This window comes from Corapipo altera, unplaced genomic scaffold, assembly GCF_003945725.1.
Source record: "Corapipo altera isolate COAL_440 unplaced genomic scaffold, ASM394572v1 22, whole genome shotgun sequence".
NCBI lineage: Eukaryota > Metazoa > Chordata > Aves > Passeriformes > Pipridae > Corapipo > Corapipo altera.
The window spans coordinates 14,296,293-14,314,353 of record NW_020884886.1 but is presented as its reverse complement, the minus strand read 5'-3'; the positions used below and the strand labels follow the sequence as shown (position 1 = coordinate 14,314,353).

Below are 18,061 nucleotides of genomic sequence, written 5' to 3'. Positions count from 1 at the left end.
GTCCTCAGGAATCCGCACCAAGAAGCCGTTCCGGGTCAAGGTGTGCGTACAAGGATGACTCCTGGTCAAGTAAGTACAAGTGTGTGTCTCTTCCAGCAGCCAGGTAAAATTACTAGAGAAGAGTATGTCTATTTCCCTCAAAATGTAGAAGACAGGGATTAAATGTTTTGCATCAACTAACTGTCACTTTGTAATAAATTTTGAAATTATGCTTTCAGAAATAAAGGAAAGCCGGAAAGAAGTGTGGATCTAACAGCTGGTGGGAGCTGTATCCTACCTTTGGGCTAGTGAGTCTGCTTTCTGGTTGCATTTTTCTGTGTCCCACTTTCTCCCATGTTGAGGTAATGTTAGCTGTTCAATATGGCATAAATACCAATGAATGTCAACCTTTGTTCGCCTTTTCAGCTGTCAAGGGGCTTTCTTATTCACATTGCTGTAAGGTTTTTTTTACATTCTGTGCAAGTGGATTTGAAGATTGTACATCTTCTACTAACCTAGAAAGATATCTCACACCTGTTAAATTACAGGGTGGCAGAAAATAGGTTTTATGCAATAAATCTCATTTCAGGGATAGTGAAAATTTAATCTCTAAATAGCAAAAGATGGAGAAGTCACAGTGAATGTGACAGCAGAACGTGGACCACTCTAGTGTATGACACAAACAGACCTTTCTGCCCTCTCTTACTTGGACTCAAAAAAGACATCGTGTGCAAAGCAGATACATGGTTTGTCTTTTCTATTAAACATAGAAACTTCTTCATGCTCTATTTAACTTTTTTTTTGATGTATGAACTATGTTCTATGATTAAATATATTCAGATGTTAAGTGTAATTAAAAATTAGTATTTAAATACAATTAATGAGTGTATCAAGAGAAAAAAATACCAAATAACTGATAGAAACAATGAAATAATAAACAATGAAAATCCAGGAGAACAGGCAATGTAAAATATAGGAAGTTTACCTCCTGTCTATGAGGTAAACTAGCCTAAACAAATTCTTAAATCCACAGCTCAGGATTTTAAGCTAAGGATACAGACAAATCAGTATGGTTGCTAGTGTTGTTATGAAATGTCATTCCTGTTGCTCATTTATGTCCTGTCTCGCTACTGCCTTGGAAAAAGGTGATTTGCTGTGGCATATTGACCTCTCCACCCAGAGCAATCCTCTCATAACTTCTTATTACAACTTCTTTTCTATTTCTGAACTGTTGGTATCATTTGAGAAAAAGGTTCATAATGTTTAAAGGCCAAATTAAACCCCAAAGTAACACACGTAACCCCGGTAACGCACCTGAGAGAAGATTACTTAGGGGGTGTTTCAACTGCCAAACAAATGAGAAATTTTCTATTCCTTGCATATTAAGAAGATTACTTTGGCCTGCTGTGTTGTTTAGCCATTGGAATGAAGAAATAGACATAAATGAATATAAAATTATCGTTCAGCAAATATAAAGCTTTACCCGTACTCTTAACTGGCTCAGAAAACTTCTTTTTGGCATAATCCTTTATGTATATCCTCCATAATTTTCATTTAGTAAAGTTAATACCCATTGCTCTACAAGTCTTTGAATACAAAGTGTTCTGTTAGTGGTACCTATTAATATGATGTTATTATTTGCTACAGGAAATAATATTTAACAGGCACAACACTACGATAATTTGTTCATGTTTAAATACTGAAACCAACTTTTGAAATATACATTTTTAACTGACAGGATACAAACAATATAAATGGTCATTTGAGTTGAAATGTTTTAAAAAACTTTACATTCTAATTTGCTTCGTCCCTTGTTTACAACTGAAAGTGTCAACATTTAGAATCCATATTTAAGTCAATGCTAATATCAGTAAACTTCTGTTTAAATTAATGCAAAGCTAAACTGTACTGGAAAAGAAATTACTCACTTTACTAACTACTTCTAAAGTCTGAAAGCGTTTGAAAACGTTGTTCCATACTGCATGTGCAAAACCGCATGTAGTGTCTTCGAAGGACTCCAAGTGGCCAGACACCTCTTGTACCAGCTTTTCTCTCAGCAAACATTATAGACATTGGGACTGGGGTTGCTGTCAAGCCCAATGGTGACAACTTTCAGGAAACTGTCACTTCTGGGCTTTCAAACAACTGGTCTGGATGTGGGAAATTTGCAGAACTGGAAGCAATAGCTGGAAAGCATCCTGAATGTAAGTAGTGCTGTTGCAGCCCTAATGGGGAGAGAAAACGTGGTTCAGTACAGCTGTCATGTACTTCAGGAATTACACTGTACTTCTTTTCTTTTTTTTTCTTAATGTCTGCATCCTGCTACATTAGCATATGTATTCACACAAGATTTTAGAATCTGTAGATAAGAAAGACAATAAATTACAACAGTTTACAGCTAACAATGACAGCCTGAATCACTCCACAAAAATCTGATTTCCCTTCAGTTTGAACTCTTGGACAATTTTGCTGGTAATGTGAGTAGAACAAAATGTCACAGTGTTCAGAAATAGATTTGACTTTTTAAATACAGCTAGTCTTTTCATCAATTCAACTAATTTTGAATTGCTTTAGGTGGAAGAAAGTGTCACTGAAATTAACAGATCGAATTATTATAATGGTTTTAACATGTAGTACTATTTTTGGAATTTCTAATACTGAACAGTATAGTAGCTTTTAATTCTCCATGATCCTGGGCTGTACTAATACATAGTTGTATACAAATATGGGATTTAAGAAGTACAAAACATTTTATTCCACAATTCCAGATGTTCCCAGATTTTGCAGTTCCTGGAGCACAGGAAGGTAAGTCAGCTGCAAGAGCAAATTTACCCTACAACAAAAGGAACCATATAGTAGTCTTTACTACAGCTCTATCAAATTCCTATAACTTTCCTTAAAGGTATTGTTAATTCAGTGCAAAATTGCCTAATGCAAAACAACCTTCCCCTAATTTTTAAGGGAATGCAGCTATTAGATACAGAATGACCATCTGTGGTCACTACTATACGTTCATTTATGTTTTGAGAGAAGTGTAATCTAATTAACAGAGCTAAAAATTCATTCTGCAGACAGTATACATTTTAGGACTTTATGAGGATATTATTTCCTCTTGACCTCTTCTCAATAAAACTGAGGTACATTTTACTCACTGTGCTTTTCTGAAGACAAATAGATAGTGGTGTCTAATAAAAGAAATCACTCATGAACATTTTGGTGGTCTGACACATGGTTATCCATGTGCTGACCAAGCCTGCTGCTAGACTGTGAATCTTTGAAGAAATTTAAATGCCTGTGGATGGGAAGCACCGTAGGACACCTACAATGCAAATTTGAAAGTAAAGAATAGTCTGAAACTATCTGTGCATCAGAAGTACTTTGCAATATTTGAAGTAGGTAACTGAACAGTAAGGATAGACTTATCTCAGGCAACTCGTGAATAGGTTAGCAAAGGTTGTAAACAGTATATTACAACTTGTCTGCTGTGCTCTGACCAATACAGCAGCAGAGTTTCAGAGCTGGCCAGCCACACTTCAGTCATACAGCTCTTAAGAATCCTCAGTAAACGCAACATTACCACTATAGTGTCTGTGGGAGAGGCTGAGCACAAAACTGGGAGGTTTATGAGCAGGCATTGAAGAGCCAGAATGATATTGTCATTACTTTTTAAATAGTTTTTCCTTCAGACATAAATGTGCCTGTCTCATTTCAAATAATTTTACTAGAGCATTTTGTAATAGGAGATGTGAAGCTTACCTCTAATAGCACATTGTTGATGATGGGATTAAGAACCTCTGCCTTCATACTGCTCTGTAAAGCAGAAAATAGAATGAAATGCCAGGACAAGAAATACATTTAACAGAAATACACTCATATTTGAGAAGTGGTTTTATGAATTTTATAAAGGTCTTGCTTCACCTCGATTCTTATTCATATTGTTTATCTCAGTATTCCTGGTAAATGTTTCTACATTTCATACACACTTCAGTATACCCTACATATTTCTATCACAGAGTACAATGAACTAAGACAGCTCCAGGGTTTTATTTCTTCACTAATTCATGTACCACAGAGTTTCAAATTGCCTACTTTCCTATGGATGTGAGACAATAACATTATCTCTATCATCTGTCTATCAGCATCCTTCTCATCTCCCACAAAATTTTTAACCCCTTGCTCATTTTTAAGGACACAAGAAGGAAAAATACAGGTCATAAGGAAAATGAAGTTCTTAGAAGTTACATGAGTATCTGTGGTTAGGAAGAAATGAAAGGCCCAGATTAACTCCCCTGCAGAAGGAAAACCAAGTGACACTCAGACCCCAAACTGGAGGCAGTGTATGTTGTGCTGGACAGTGCAGGGTGGCTGGTGAAACATATCAACATGCATGGCACTTTTCTCAACCACCAGATAGGAATAAAGATGGATACAATGAGAAGTGACACTACTAGAGGTTAGAAAACCAAAATTCATTAGCTCCTTTGCTTTTTAAAATGTCAGAAGTTCTTCTCTTTTTCATTTTCACTGTTTTTTGCATTATGGTTTTTCAGAATGACAGTAACCTTCTGCAAGATGCTTTCTTTCAACATTGAACACAATACTGATTAATTTAACTGAAGGATTTCCACTCACAACCTTGTAGCTTTCATATTACACATTTATAGAAAACATGAAACACCTTAATTGTAGTTTGGAGAAAGATGGCAGACCAAAGGGAAGATGGTTAGAGAAAAGAAGGGCATTTTTACTGTCAGTTACTAGAAAATCCATTATGAACTGCACTGTTTAGTTGATCGTCAATAAACTGAAAAAGATAGAGAGCAGTATCAATTTAATATTATTGGTTGTATGAATCAAGTTTAAGTTTGAAAGAGCTTTACTGCTCCCTCAGAAACACTGCCAGCATTATAGGCTATGTGTACAGCCAGCACTACAACTAATGTCTGAATTACGCAGATATAACTATAGGGGTGGCATTTTGTTTGAAAAAGCCAGCATTTTCTGTTCTAAGGCATTTCTCAGTTTCCCACAAGCTAATGGATTTCGCAGGATACTGGAATGTGTTTGCAAACCCAGGTACTGTTGGCAGGTTAAGGAGGACGCTGAACCGCTGGGATATGCAGGCAGATGTAGATTCTCTACAGCCCTGTGTGACGGGTGCTCCTTGCTTTCCTACTGATCATGGTGAGCAAAAGGCCCCACACCTTCCTCCAAGAGCTTACAGAGATAGCACAGAACAGAAAGATCACCAGACTGCCCTACTATAGCTCTCTTCCATAGTATTTTGGCAGTAAGAAGTGTCTTTGAGCTCCATTTCTTATCTGTTCACACAAATCTCCATAGAAGCAATCTGGTCCTAAAAACTGAGTACAGAATTGATAAGAATGAAATGTAGAGCAATGCTTACAAAACCTTTAGTTTCCATTCTAAGCTGAGCTAGTTTAACATTTCACATACCATTTATTTTTATATATTTGTGCATGTATTTATTGCAAGTGTCCCACAAAGATATGCTAAAATACAATACCAAAATGCAAAATAAGCATTTCTTGTCCTAGAGTAATGGGAAGGAATGTAAATTAGTCAGAATAAAAGCAACTCAACAAACCATGTTCTTCACAAATAAGTCTAAAAAAACTTGCTCAGAGATGTGCTGGAAGAGTTCACAGGAGAACTGGGGAAAATTTCCTTTGATGTACGTTCATGTTTTCAAGGAGCAATCAGGAGAACCAGAATTTATTCTTCTCTGATGTTTACAGGACAATTTCAGCAACAGCCCAATTTTTACCTCTGAATCCTGCTATAATACTCAGATGTCAGTCATCTTTGAAACACCTTGAAAGGCAGGGTACTATTTCTAGTGAAGATGTTCACAGACAAAAGGATGTTTCTAAATGGAATATCTTGAGATAGAGTGATTTCTTTTTTTTTGAGATGAATGACCAAACAGATTTTGTATTCTCTTAAACATTTTGAAAATATAGTGGTACTAAGGCAGGTGATTTAGGAAATGCTAAGAAGACAGCTCGTGAAACCATCTTAAGGTACTGCAAGTATGATCTGTTAATGACTTTTACACAAACGCCTTTAAATCAATAGGCTGAGTTGGAGAAGAAAGTATCACCAAGCTGTGGGGCCCTTCCATGCGAGAAGACATAAAGTGTTGAGTGGTGATCAGGAATATGAAGAATGATGTCTAGAAAGAAAGATTTTAGAAGGGAGGGGACACATTGCTTATAAACTTTCTCTGCTGCAAAAATGCTCCATGTTTTTGATCTGAGAAAAGAAGTGGTCTCTTTGCTGATGCTGCATATAAAGCCACCGGACTCAGGCAAGAATTTCTGTTTCAAGAGGGGAACTATGTTAAAAAGAGCACAAATGCTACAGAAAATGCTATGATCTTACCCCAGCTGCTGTTACAGAATCAGAAAACTTCTTTGATAAAGATGAAACTTCATTGCACATGGCACTTGTTAAACTGGTTAAATAAAAACAGGAGAGACAAATATAAAAATACATTCTTGACCTGTTAATGGATAAAACCCCTGTGACTGCCCCAGGCAAAACTTCATCTTAGAAGCCAAGATGTTCTTAAAGCAATTTTACTTCTAGTAATTTTTAAAATATTTAGGGATCAACTTTGTTCATGGTACAATTTTTATATTCCTCCACTGAAAAATCCACTGCTGACTACAGCAGCAAAATGGTGTTGTGTTGTTTCACATACTAGTCTTTTTTGATAGTGCAATGTTTCAATTTTATAAATTCTAGGCTCCTAGTTTAACTAATGTTTTTCTGATGATTGTAGCAACACAACTCCAAGGAATACTGTTGGAAATAAACTTGAATGACAATAGTGAGAAGTTTCCCATGTAACCAATAAAACATCTACTCTGTGCTAAAAGGGGAAGTACACTTGTGGTTAAAATACGAAACAAGAAGATCTAGTTCTATTCTGAGATCATTCCTTGTTTTCCTAAGAATTCACAAGCGCAATCCATGGAGTCTCATCCTGCAAGGTGCACCACAACTCAGCTCTAATTCCGAAAAATACTTGAACAAGTTTTTTTTCAGACTAAAATGTTCCTATGGACTTTGCTATTCTTAATAGCATTCCTAAGGATAAGTACTTGGTTAAATCCTTTACTTACCTAGGACTCAACTGTTTAAAATATCTTAATGTCAAAACCCACTGAAATCAGTACAATTGATACCCACAGAGAGCCTGAGATTTGAATTTTGAGTCCCACTAGACAAACTGGGTGCTTGAATTCATGGAAGTTTCACTATGGTTAACTACAAAGTTGGTGACAAATGTGGTCTTATTGTTTACAATTTGTATATTTTTGGCAAATGAACACTAGATAATGAAACTATTGGCAGATAATAAGACTGCATTATGCACTCTAAAAGCAAATTCCATATACGCAGGCATAGTACCTTCTGCAGATGGAACAGGAAATGCAACAAAAATTAGCACGTACATTTGCCTCCTGGAGCAGAAACAACTTTTAACCTGTAAATAGGTCATGTTTTTGTAAACATACATATGTCAGCCATGTCAAAAAGTGACAGGTAGCCTATATAACAATTGCATGAGAAAATATAGCACCAGGACCCCTAAAGCCAGTGCTGTTTGTTGACCCATGAACTTACTGTGCCTTAAAGTGCCAAAATCTGAACAGAACTTCATGAGTTTTAAGTAAATGTCAAAATGATCATATACGAAGTACATAATACTCACTTTGTCAGTACTTTTGCTTGATCTTGAGCTGTCTTTTCTACTTCCTGACCATGTAGAATTAATTCTGCTACTTTATGAAGCTGTTCAATACAACGAGCAGTTACCTCAGCCAGACTTTCAATGGACAGCATGTAGATTTCCTTAAATTAAAAATGGGAATAATATAATCAATAATACCAACATTGATAAATGTAGTTATAGACATATATGGACAAAATAATTTCAAGCATAGGAGCCCTTCCTTCCCCAGTTGGAAATATCACCACACACATAATGAAATAATATCAGCCATAATGTCATCCTCACAAAGAATACTGGAAAATGAAATATTCACAGATCATAAAATAGAGACATTATACTTGTCCTGAAAAATTAGTAAGAACAAGTCTACCATTTATTTGGCTGGGAACTAGGTCAGGGTGCTAAACCTAGTCCTAACAAACAGAAAGATCCCTAAACTCTAGAATAAGTAATAACTATTTTCATATGGAGCCAAAAGTAATGAGTTGTCTCTCAGCTGAATCTCCAGAGAAGAAATGAATAATATGCCCAATGAAAAATGGCTTTTATCAGCAATGATAAAAATCTCTACCTAGCACTATGGTGTTACAAATTCCACAAGCTGATGCCAGTTGGAAATATGTAATCACATAAAAATCTGTCATACATACAGTGTATATATTTTCTGTCTCCTTCTTAGACCACTTTTGTAAGGAAACATTACAAATAATTTCTTATTAGAATTAATTAAAATCTTGACAAAGATACCAACCACATTTATTATTGCCATAACCTGACAGAAAATATTCAATCACAATTAAACTTATCAGGACTATCTAAACGAACACAATACTTTCAGCCCTAAGAGCTGTCTTTCATAAAGAGAATAAACATTTGTGAGTTGCCTAAATAATATTTCTGTTTTGTCTGTTTGTGATTTAAACTGTTCAAGACTTTAAAGTTTGAACATTTTCCCCATGTATTGTCACTGGGATAAAGAGATACGAAGGAATGTTGCGATACGACTTTCAATGTGCTATTGACATTACACCACAGAATCCCTCAGCTCACTCTATGTTGTGTATACACAAGCACACACACAAAACCACAGATATAAAACAATAAAAACAATGTGATAGTCAGAGGACCTGCTACTTTGATATTTAGTTATGGAAACAGAATAACAGTAAGAATATTTATATAAGTTAGTCCCCTATTGGGTCTATAGTGAATAGTTGTATATTATTATTTCTTACTACTTCCATGAGTTTAAAAAATAAGGACATGTAAAGCCAACACACAAAGATAAAGAAGTAATCTTATCAAACAAAGTATAACCATCTGCTTAATGAAACTTCTCCTCCAAAAGTTATTTTACCTCCACAGTTTTGTTTTTGTTTACTTTTGTTTTATCACTGTCAATTTTATCATCTTCGTCAGTTTTTTCTTCACCAGGTTCTCCAGGTTCTTCTTTTAGCTTCTCTTCTATGTCTGCTGGGGTGGAAAAACTGGCTTCTTCCAGCCATTCATGAGCTTTTTTCCTGGCCTGTCAAACAAAGAACCCAACCCCAAAAGTTCAATTAGAACAGAGAATATCAGATGACGTTCCTGAACATCAATTAACAAGACCTTTAATTACTTCCTTTTTACACTCGAAAAAGTGTAAAAGATTGAGTGTAAAGACTGAATATATTAAGCCTCTATGTGGTATTTAGTTAAGTGTATACTTAAAAAACTGTAGGAAGAACTATTTTGACTGCATAAAGATGGATCATCCATGGATAATTCCTCTAAAGGAATGATATTCCTAACAAATACATGGAGTTAGCATTAATACCAACGTTAATAATATTTCAGCTTTATTAGGTATCATTTAAGCAAATTTACATGGAAATTTTTCTTAAATAGTTGTTTTCCCAAATGAAAAAATAAGAGATGGATATAAAAAAAGGAAAAAAAAAATTGGAGATGTAAGGAAGATGTACTAAATTCTTAAAGGAAAAATAACCAGAAAATCACTATATCTTGAGCTGCCTCCCCAGCCATGAAAGTAGATCAAAGCTGAAGAGTCTTGAAGTTTTATACAACTTCAGACTACTGTTATGCTTAGTAGAAAATTTATGATGTCACTTTTTTAACACGAAGTCAAATGAAAATACATTAAGATCTAAGCCTAAGCTAGTTATTCATAGCCTATTTATGTAGCTAGAGACATAAACATTCATTTGAGCCTAAGGTCAGCAGATTAATCAGCTTTAAAGGGACCTGATAGTACAGATGTGACTAGTCATGACTAGCTTCTAGACATCTAACTTTTAGATGATTGAAGTACCATGAGATAAATCTAAGACTTTGCTTCTAGCTAAGAAGGTCTGAAGAAGTCCCTCAGAAGAATAAATGTGAGGAGTAAGAAAAATGATTTTGAACCTGAGCTTTCTTCCCAGTACATTAAGACCAAATCTGCTGTGCTCACGAGCACTGCTCTGCTGAGACACCCCTGGTTCAAGGCTTTCTAACACTAAAAAGTGCTAGTTAGTTGTCCAAGTCCATTGCCTTACTCACCTCACTTCCATGAAAGTTTTTCTATATTGAGCATTTTAGTCTCACTCTCCTTCACTTTGCTTTCTGAGCTGCCTGAACTGAGCTAGGTACTGCTCTGTGTCAGATTTCAGAACAAAGCCCTCCTTCTTTATCCAAGAAACCAAAGGCAGCTCACTAACAGGTGCTTACCTTATTAAGTTTGTCAGGAGTAGCGGCAACGTGCAATTCAAACAGCAGTTCCGTGAGCATGCTGACAAACTCTTCTCCCATATCTGCTGCAAGAAAAAACAAGACAATTTTTGTCATGGTGTTACTGCTATAATACTTTATATGATAAAATTCATCCAGTCAAATAGTTTCCCCAAGCATTCCAGTGCTTCAAAAACAATGACAGTGACACCAGAAAGGGATGTGTGTGGGGGATGTACACGCTCAAATAAAGAAGCGAACAAGCAACAGGGATACCTGCATGACCAGATATGCCAGCTTGACACTTCAACTGCTCTTTCTACCACATTCTAAATTCCACTAAGTTTCATAAAAACAGGTCATCGTGGCTAGGTTTTGAGAACGAAGATTTGGGGACAAAAAGAGGTAAGAGGGCAAGAAATGGTATTATATTATATTATATATTATATTATATTTTGTCATATATTATATGACAAAAAATCCCTGACCCACAAAATAACCAAAGAAGAGATACTAACCTATTCTTTCAAACCAAGGAATAAAAAGTACAGCACAGCCAGATATGAGTAAGTTTCAGAAGAAATATACTGTTCTCTCAGACTGTTCATACATGCTTTATTGCTCTGTCTGCAAACCACAGCTAAGAGGTGTGTTTTATTTCAATTTTAAGGTTGAGATTTGCCTAAATGAAGAATGTTTTCTGGTTTGCTTTGGAGTGACGTGCCTCAAAGAATCTGCACATTTATTTAACAAGTTAAGAGCAAAGGTAAGTATTGATAGTATTTGAACTTCATCTTTATTACATATACTCCTTTGGATACTTGCAGATGACATATTCTAACATAATCTAAGTTCCTGAAAGTTAGTATTTTGGTTGGTTCTGTTCATCTGCACTTACTGAGCTTGGAATCTACATTAAGATTTCATGCTGGATCACTCAAAATCCAGTTTTTTAGCCTGATCACACTAAAAGGTCAGAGTCCCCATACTGAGCTTGATAAAAGCCCAGCTACTTCAAAAACGAATTTCATGTCTTGCTGTATTGCCATTTCTTCTGCTCATTCATTAGGTAGGCCAGATTTTCCAATTTTATGCAGATCTTCAGTACTGGGCTTAAAAGCAGAGAGCCATTACTTTCCAATTACTTTTTGGGATTTTGGTAGAACTATTTACAGTACCTTGCAACATATGGAAAGGTGGTAAAATCTGACACTCAGATTATACTCTCCTAGAGGGAAGGACATCCCACCCTTGCTTGTAAAGAGAGTGCTCATCTTTGGTGCTATAAAGTAAGTTGGTACTTAGCAGAAAGAATTCTCCACCTGCAATGACCAAGAGACTGAGCTTTTGTCTTAACAGCAGGGGAACACGTGAAGAAATTTGTTGTCTGGGAGGCCAAAGAGATGCATGGAGTTAATTTCATTCCTGCCCTTATCAGTAAATTTTGGCAATAGGATTTTCAGGCTTTGCAATACAGTACCTCTTGGATACACTGTACTCACATAAAACAATGCCAAATTGTTTTATGAATGGCAGCATGCTGAAAACTGATAAGTGCTTCATTGCATCAATGCAAAATTACCAGAAATGTTGATGATAGCTGGGATATCCAATTGAATACTCACTTTGGTTACTGTCTCCCTTAACCTCACATATGAAATTTTTGGTGTAATGGCTTTCAAAATGTAGGTAAAGCTACTTTTTCAGATATTCTCCTCTTATTATTTCATAAACAACTGAAACGAAAAGAAGCTGCAGTGAAAAATACATGAAAGGTTTGCATAATCAAAGTGAGAGGAAATATTAGAGAGAAGGGTATGCATGTGGCTTTCTGCTACTTGTGTTCTTTGGCTTTTTTTTTTCATATCAATTTTGCACCTATCTGAGCAAAGGCACAAAAAAATACTATGATTTCGAAGTCGCCAAGAACAAAGCCTAGCCCAAATCCTTTCCTGAAATAGCCCTCCAAAGGTCACTGCAGTAATTTCTCCTTGTGTAGGACTAAAAGTTTTATGGTAGAAAATAAAGCAGCACTAACATCAGAATCTCATTCAGATTCTGACAGTCTAGGATAAGAAGGGATTCTGAGAATTTGCATAAAACAAACTGTCACCCTTTTCAAACACTTGAATGCAAAGTACTGTTTTCTCTCCCATCTAATTTTTTCTTTTTTTTTTTCTGAATATATATAGCACTGACAAATAACACCACATAAACAACATGACTCGGATGCCAATAAAATGATAGCAAATTAGCAATAAATGGTAATTAGCTTGTTTTCAAATACTGCTCAGTGGTTAGATAAGATTTTCAAACACCACCAGTTAATCTCTGCCTTTTTTAGGAGGCTGTCTTCCTTACATAAAGGAAAAAAACCACATTTTATTGCACTAGGAACCACAAATCAAAATCTTAGTGAAGGCAACTTAGTTGTAGTTTTAACCTGTTTAGCAAGCAGAATTAAGATCAAAATTCCTCCACAGAATTTAACATACCCTGCTATGTTTTGCTATATTAGCTAGCTTAAGTAAAAATATATAATTCTGTGTAAGAAATACACTATAAAAGAGCATATGGCTTACTTGATTTGTAAGTGTAAAACCTATTAAGGTGTGTACAGAATTGTAGGCTCAGTCCTAACAGAAAGCTGCTTTGAGAAGTGATTAACCTTTCTACTCTTTTGGTTACTCCAGTGGAACCAGAAATTTATCTGTAGTTCAAATACTAATAAATCTTGAGCCTGATCACACCAAAGGATGTGAATAATTTTGAACTGCTGCCTGAAGTAAGACCCATTCAGCTGTAAGGTGGAGAGAACATATGTGGTTATTATTTCCACTGTCATAGCAAAGAGGATGTGTTTCACTGCTGAGTGGTTTGCTTTTGCAGGGGAAAACCTGCAGTACACTTTGACTTGGTTTCACTCTTTTCTTTTTTCCAAGGTGCTCATTGCCTTGGTTCCAGTCCATTCAAAAGTCCATGCAAGGAGCATGATCAGCAGCTGTGCTTTACTCAGAAACCAGAACTTCTGACCTCCAGAGAAACCATTACTTGGTGCAAGAAACAGAGCTTCTTCTGGGGCTGGTTTCAAAGCAAGGGACTATTTCCAATAGAAGTTAAGGAACAACAGACATCTCATGAATCCTCACCCCTAAGCAGGTAATACACTTTCTTGGCTTCTATTTCGCACAATGCCATGGAGGAATGTGGGATTTTAAAGTTTAACAAGGGGGGAAAAACCAGCACAAAACTGTACCATACTAAGACTTTACATCAAACACTCTCTGTCCCCCATGATAAGAAACAGTGAGCTCCTCGTGAGAGAGATCAGGCGAGCTGAGTGAGCACTGCCACAAGGAGCACTCTGAGCAGAAATGACCTTCCTGTTAGAACACACAGATGTTAAAACGGTTTTCCTAACTTTCAAGAAGGCCAGAGAAATCATATCTCATCATCTTGCAAAATGTAGGTTTTATGGGCAATGTACCCCTGAGAAGACCAAAAGGATGTGGAAGAAATATCTTTTTATGTTTCTGTGTTTCTAAAACACAACAATATGGTGTTCAATGGCATAAGCCAGTCTTCAGTCAGGTCAAGGGGATTGTTTCTATTAGCTATAAGAGGTTTGGTGTGGATCTCACAGGTCTGGAGACACAAATCATGCTGGCTTTGACTTACTATCTTTCTGCTCTAACCTGTTCTGTGGAACACTAAAATTTCTGACCTGTTTAAGACACCTATTTTGCCCCTAACCAAAGTATCCACCCATTTTATTGTAACTTTTGTGAGCTGATCTCTGGACTGTCATGCTGGACCCATTCGCTTAAATTCTGTGCTCTATATCACAGTTATGGCACACTTGTGCTACTTTAACTTCTTTCTCACACTCCACACGCCATGTCTTGAGAAGCAATACCTTTAAAGCAGTTTTGCCACTATGTTTCAAAGTGGCTTCCATTCAAAAAATTCAGGGTTCTTAAGTCTCTTGATTACACTCTAATCTTTTACCAGTCTAGCAAGGGAGGATGCAGAGTGAGGAGGAAGTTGCTGAACAGAAAAGCATTTTTAAAAACTCCAAAACTTTCAGAAAATACATTTTCAAACAGATTCTATAAGAAAAATTCAGTTATCCAAGACGTTACTATTTTCTCTTATATTTTGCTTTCATTGACGATAGAGCAAAGTAATATGATATTTATTTATATTTTATTTCCTATCTCTCACACTTCAATTACAATATAAATTCAAAATTAGGCATTGATCGACTTCCAGAACTTTTAGAGTATTAATTTTAATCTCTACCTTATGAAGAGTATTAGGATATCAATATTATAGTTCTGTTTGTAATTTTTAAATTACTAGATAAAGAAGCAACAGTTATTCATATGGTTAAGTCTCTGTATTTCTAATTACCTTTTTGTGCTTGCATCACTTCATCATCTGATTCCTTTGGAACAAAAATCTCTTTTATAGCAATTAAATCATTTTTTGCAGTTTCCAACTGTTCTCCATCAAGTGTTGCTAAATGTGCCTGAATCTGTAAAAGAAAGGACAGTGTTTCTAACCAAAACAGAGTATTTCTTAAATGCTAATTTAGAACCTGATACCGAAGTAGGACAAGAAATTGAAACTCCCGTTATGCTCAAATCTTGTCTCTAACCCTGCAATGTAGATATATTTTTAGTTCTCAACAACAGAATTTGTTGAGTATCAAAAAAAATACACCAGCCTTGCCAGATCATCAGTCTCCACCTTTCCCCAGAACATGAGTTTTGAGCTTCAAATCTATGGTTTAATTGCAAACTGTAATGGGTATTTTGAGATGGCTTGGATGAAGACAGCAGGCAAAAAGAGCACAGGCAGAATGGTTAGTCTGAGCACTCACAGGAAGAGTTGGAAAAAGAAGCCTGTTTCCCCTCCTTCAAAACGTAGCCAAAATTATTGAAAATCTACCTGTCCTGAAGACTGTATGGACAGGTCTTTGCATGTCTCTTGCATGTCTATGCAAGTCCCTGCATATCTAATAGAGTGGCACACCTAAGAGGAATGGAAACAGATTCTTTGAATCACTGTTTGTACTACAGTTATGTAGTGTTAATCCTGCGGGTGCCCTCTCTGCCTATGGAAGCAAAGAGAAGCTTGGAGCCTTTTCTCCCCTTGATACAAAATTTTACTTTTATGTTTCAAGGGGCTTTTAAAAATCTTGATAGATGTACAGACTGCCTCATTGTGAGACTGGAGAAAGCTGTTACTTTCTTACTTGTGTGTCCTCATGCCTGGATCATGTGCTAGAGGTTAAATGCAAGATAAAGCCAGGAGACTCAACTCAGGTTGTGACGGTTTTCTTACTTAGGGCTTTTTTTCTCCCTTTCTATAGCATTATCCATTTCAAGGGCTAACCAGGAACTTTTTTTCATGGAAACTTTTAAAATAAAACTTAAACATGTATTTTAATCCCTGCTATTAGAAGCACATAGGACATTAGTAATGTCTTCAGTCCCTCTTGCGCTCCTCCTCTGGCTTTTGGGCTGTTAGAAGAGGTCTCAAGCTTGCAGTATTGTTACATATTTTGTGCACATGTGCATATATGTGTGGTTGAGTGAGCTCATTGTCCCGCTCACCTTGAATATTGTGTGCAATTTTGGTCACCATGATACAAAAAAGATATTAAGCTATTAAACAGCGTTCAAAGGAGGGCAACAAAGATGGTGAAGGGCCTTGAGGGGAAGCCGTAAGAGGAGCAGCTGAGGTCACTTGGACTGTTCAGCCTGGAGAAGAGGAGACTGAGGGGAGACCTCATTGCAGTCACAACTTCCTTGTGAAGGGAAGAGGAGGGACAGGCACTGATCTCTTCTGTGTGGTGACCAGTGACAGGACCAAGAGAATGGCCTGAAGTTGTGTCAGAGGAGGTTTAGGTTGGATATTAGCAAAAGGTTCTTCACCCAGAGGGTTGTTGGGCACTGGAACAGGCTCCTCGGGGAAGTGGTCACAGCCCCAAGCCTGACAGAGTTCAAGAAGCATTTGGACGATACTCTTGGGCACATGGTGTGACTCTTTGAGATGGTCCTGTGCAGGACTAAGAGTTGGACTTGATGATCCTTGTGGGTCCCTTCCAACTCAGTACATTCTGTGATTCTGTGATTTATCAGGGAATTGAACTTGTTGATCCACAATACTCAATCCTGTTGTAGTGAGTAGGACTATGTGCAAAAGGTTATCTAGGACATAACACGATGTGCATCAGAAACCTCATGGAAACATCCTGTGCAAGTCTTACTTACCTTGTGGTATTTCGCAGTAAAATAAAAATAGTAGTGTTGCATGGAATTAACCTGAACTTGTTTCTATCTATCTCTTTCCTGTTTTGTGGGTGAGGGTTTTGGTTGTTTTGTTTTTGTCATTCGTTTGTTTCTCCCAAAAGTAGTCCCTTGAACCTTACATGTGGGGTTTGAATTTATAATTTGTCATTTAGACATAATTACAAAAAATAAAACAGTTGACACTATGTATCTAACTGTTATTAATGTAAGCTTCTTTTATTTGTGAGAGCAAATAGAACATTTTAAAAAATAAGTTGGTTACATTTTATTAAAAAGTACCCCACAGGCCAAGGAATGCTAATTACAAAAAACAAACCAACCAACCAACCCAAACCAAAACAAAAACCCCCACCCTCAACCCCCCCTTTGTTTTTAAGAAATTTATTCAGAAAACTTTTCCAGTATGAAAATACCACTGCTGCGAATCTACAAAATTCTGTTAGTCTACTCTTGGAGATCTACTGATCTAGTAGCAGAGTCAATGAACTGAGAGATGAAATTAGAATATATATTTATCATACAGGCCTTAGTAACATTACCATGTTCTTCAGGGAGACATTTGTATACTTCCAATAATAGTATCCTGGTGTAGTTTTATGTAACTTTAAAAACTAACAAATATGAAGAGAATAAGTAATCTGGAAGTCATTTTAATTCACCAGTCTCCAGATGTAGTAGGTCTGGAATTTCCGAATCTAAGTATTTGTGCCTGATACAAACCCAAAAGACTTCAACCTCCTTGAAAATTCTGCAAGTAATTTGGAAGATGTCTGCATTGTGTCACAAGATGAAAAATACACACTACCTATGGTTCTAACAAAAATAACTTTCAGTTATGAAGTTGTTTGTTTTTAGTTAATTTTGGAGTTAAATTTTAGCTGTATTGAGACTGAGTTCCTAAAGCCCAGGGCTGGCCCAAGGGACCAATTCAGCTTTCACTGAAGATGATGGAAAACTTACTGTTCATGCCACAGGCACTTGCAGAATGAAATTAATGTAAAGATGAATTTTTTTACCAACCATATTGATTTATGCTGTCTGCATACTGTACCTGAGCTTCACTTTCATTTGACAGGATTTCCAGAGCTTCAAGATGAGACAAACCTTGGAATTCATCAAAAAGTAGTCCATAATGTGCTGTTCTTTCAACTGTAACTTGCTGGGCCCGCCTCTGTTTCTCTTTTTCTTTAGCTTCTCGCAAGAGCTGTAAAAACATATATCATTGCTGTTGTTTTATTGATACTGCTGTATGTGTGACAGATTTTATTACTGTCTGCTTCTGCTTGCC

General features: G+C 36.5%; 1 protein-coding gene across 3 annotated transcripts in view; it reads right to left on the bottom strand.

Annotated features, from left to right (window-relative positions):
- The window catches only part of FAM114A1 (family with sequence similarity 114 member A1), a 35,657-nt gene continuing 17,596 nt past the window's right edge, over positions 1–18,061 (bottom strand). Inside the window, exons 7-14 of one of the 3 annotated variants that reach the window (XM_027642819.1) lie at positions 17,825–17,977; positions 14,867–14,990; positions 10,454–10,536; positions 9,102–9,269; positions 7,724–7,863; positions 6,385–6,457; positions 3,736–3,789; positions 1–2,204 (exon numbers count right to left, since the gene is read on the bottom strand). In XM_027642819.1, the coding sequence (XP_027498620.1) occupies positions 2,103–2,204; positions 3,736–3,789; positions 6,385–6,457; positions 7,724–7,863; positions 9,102–9,269; positions 10,454–10,536; positions 14,867–14,990; positions 17,825–17,977 (897 nt within the window). In that variant the 3' untranslated portion in view covers positions 1–2,102. Of the gene's footprint in view, positions 2,205–3,735; positions 3,790–6,384; positions 6,458–7,723; positions 7,864–9,101; positions 9,270–10,453; positions 10,540–14,866; positions 14,991–17,824; positions 17,978–18,061 lie in introns of all 3 variants that reach the window. The other 2 variants (XM_027642818.1, XM_027642817.1) reach the window with 2 other exon arrangements.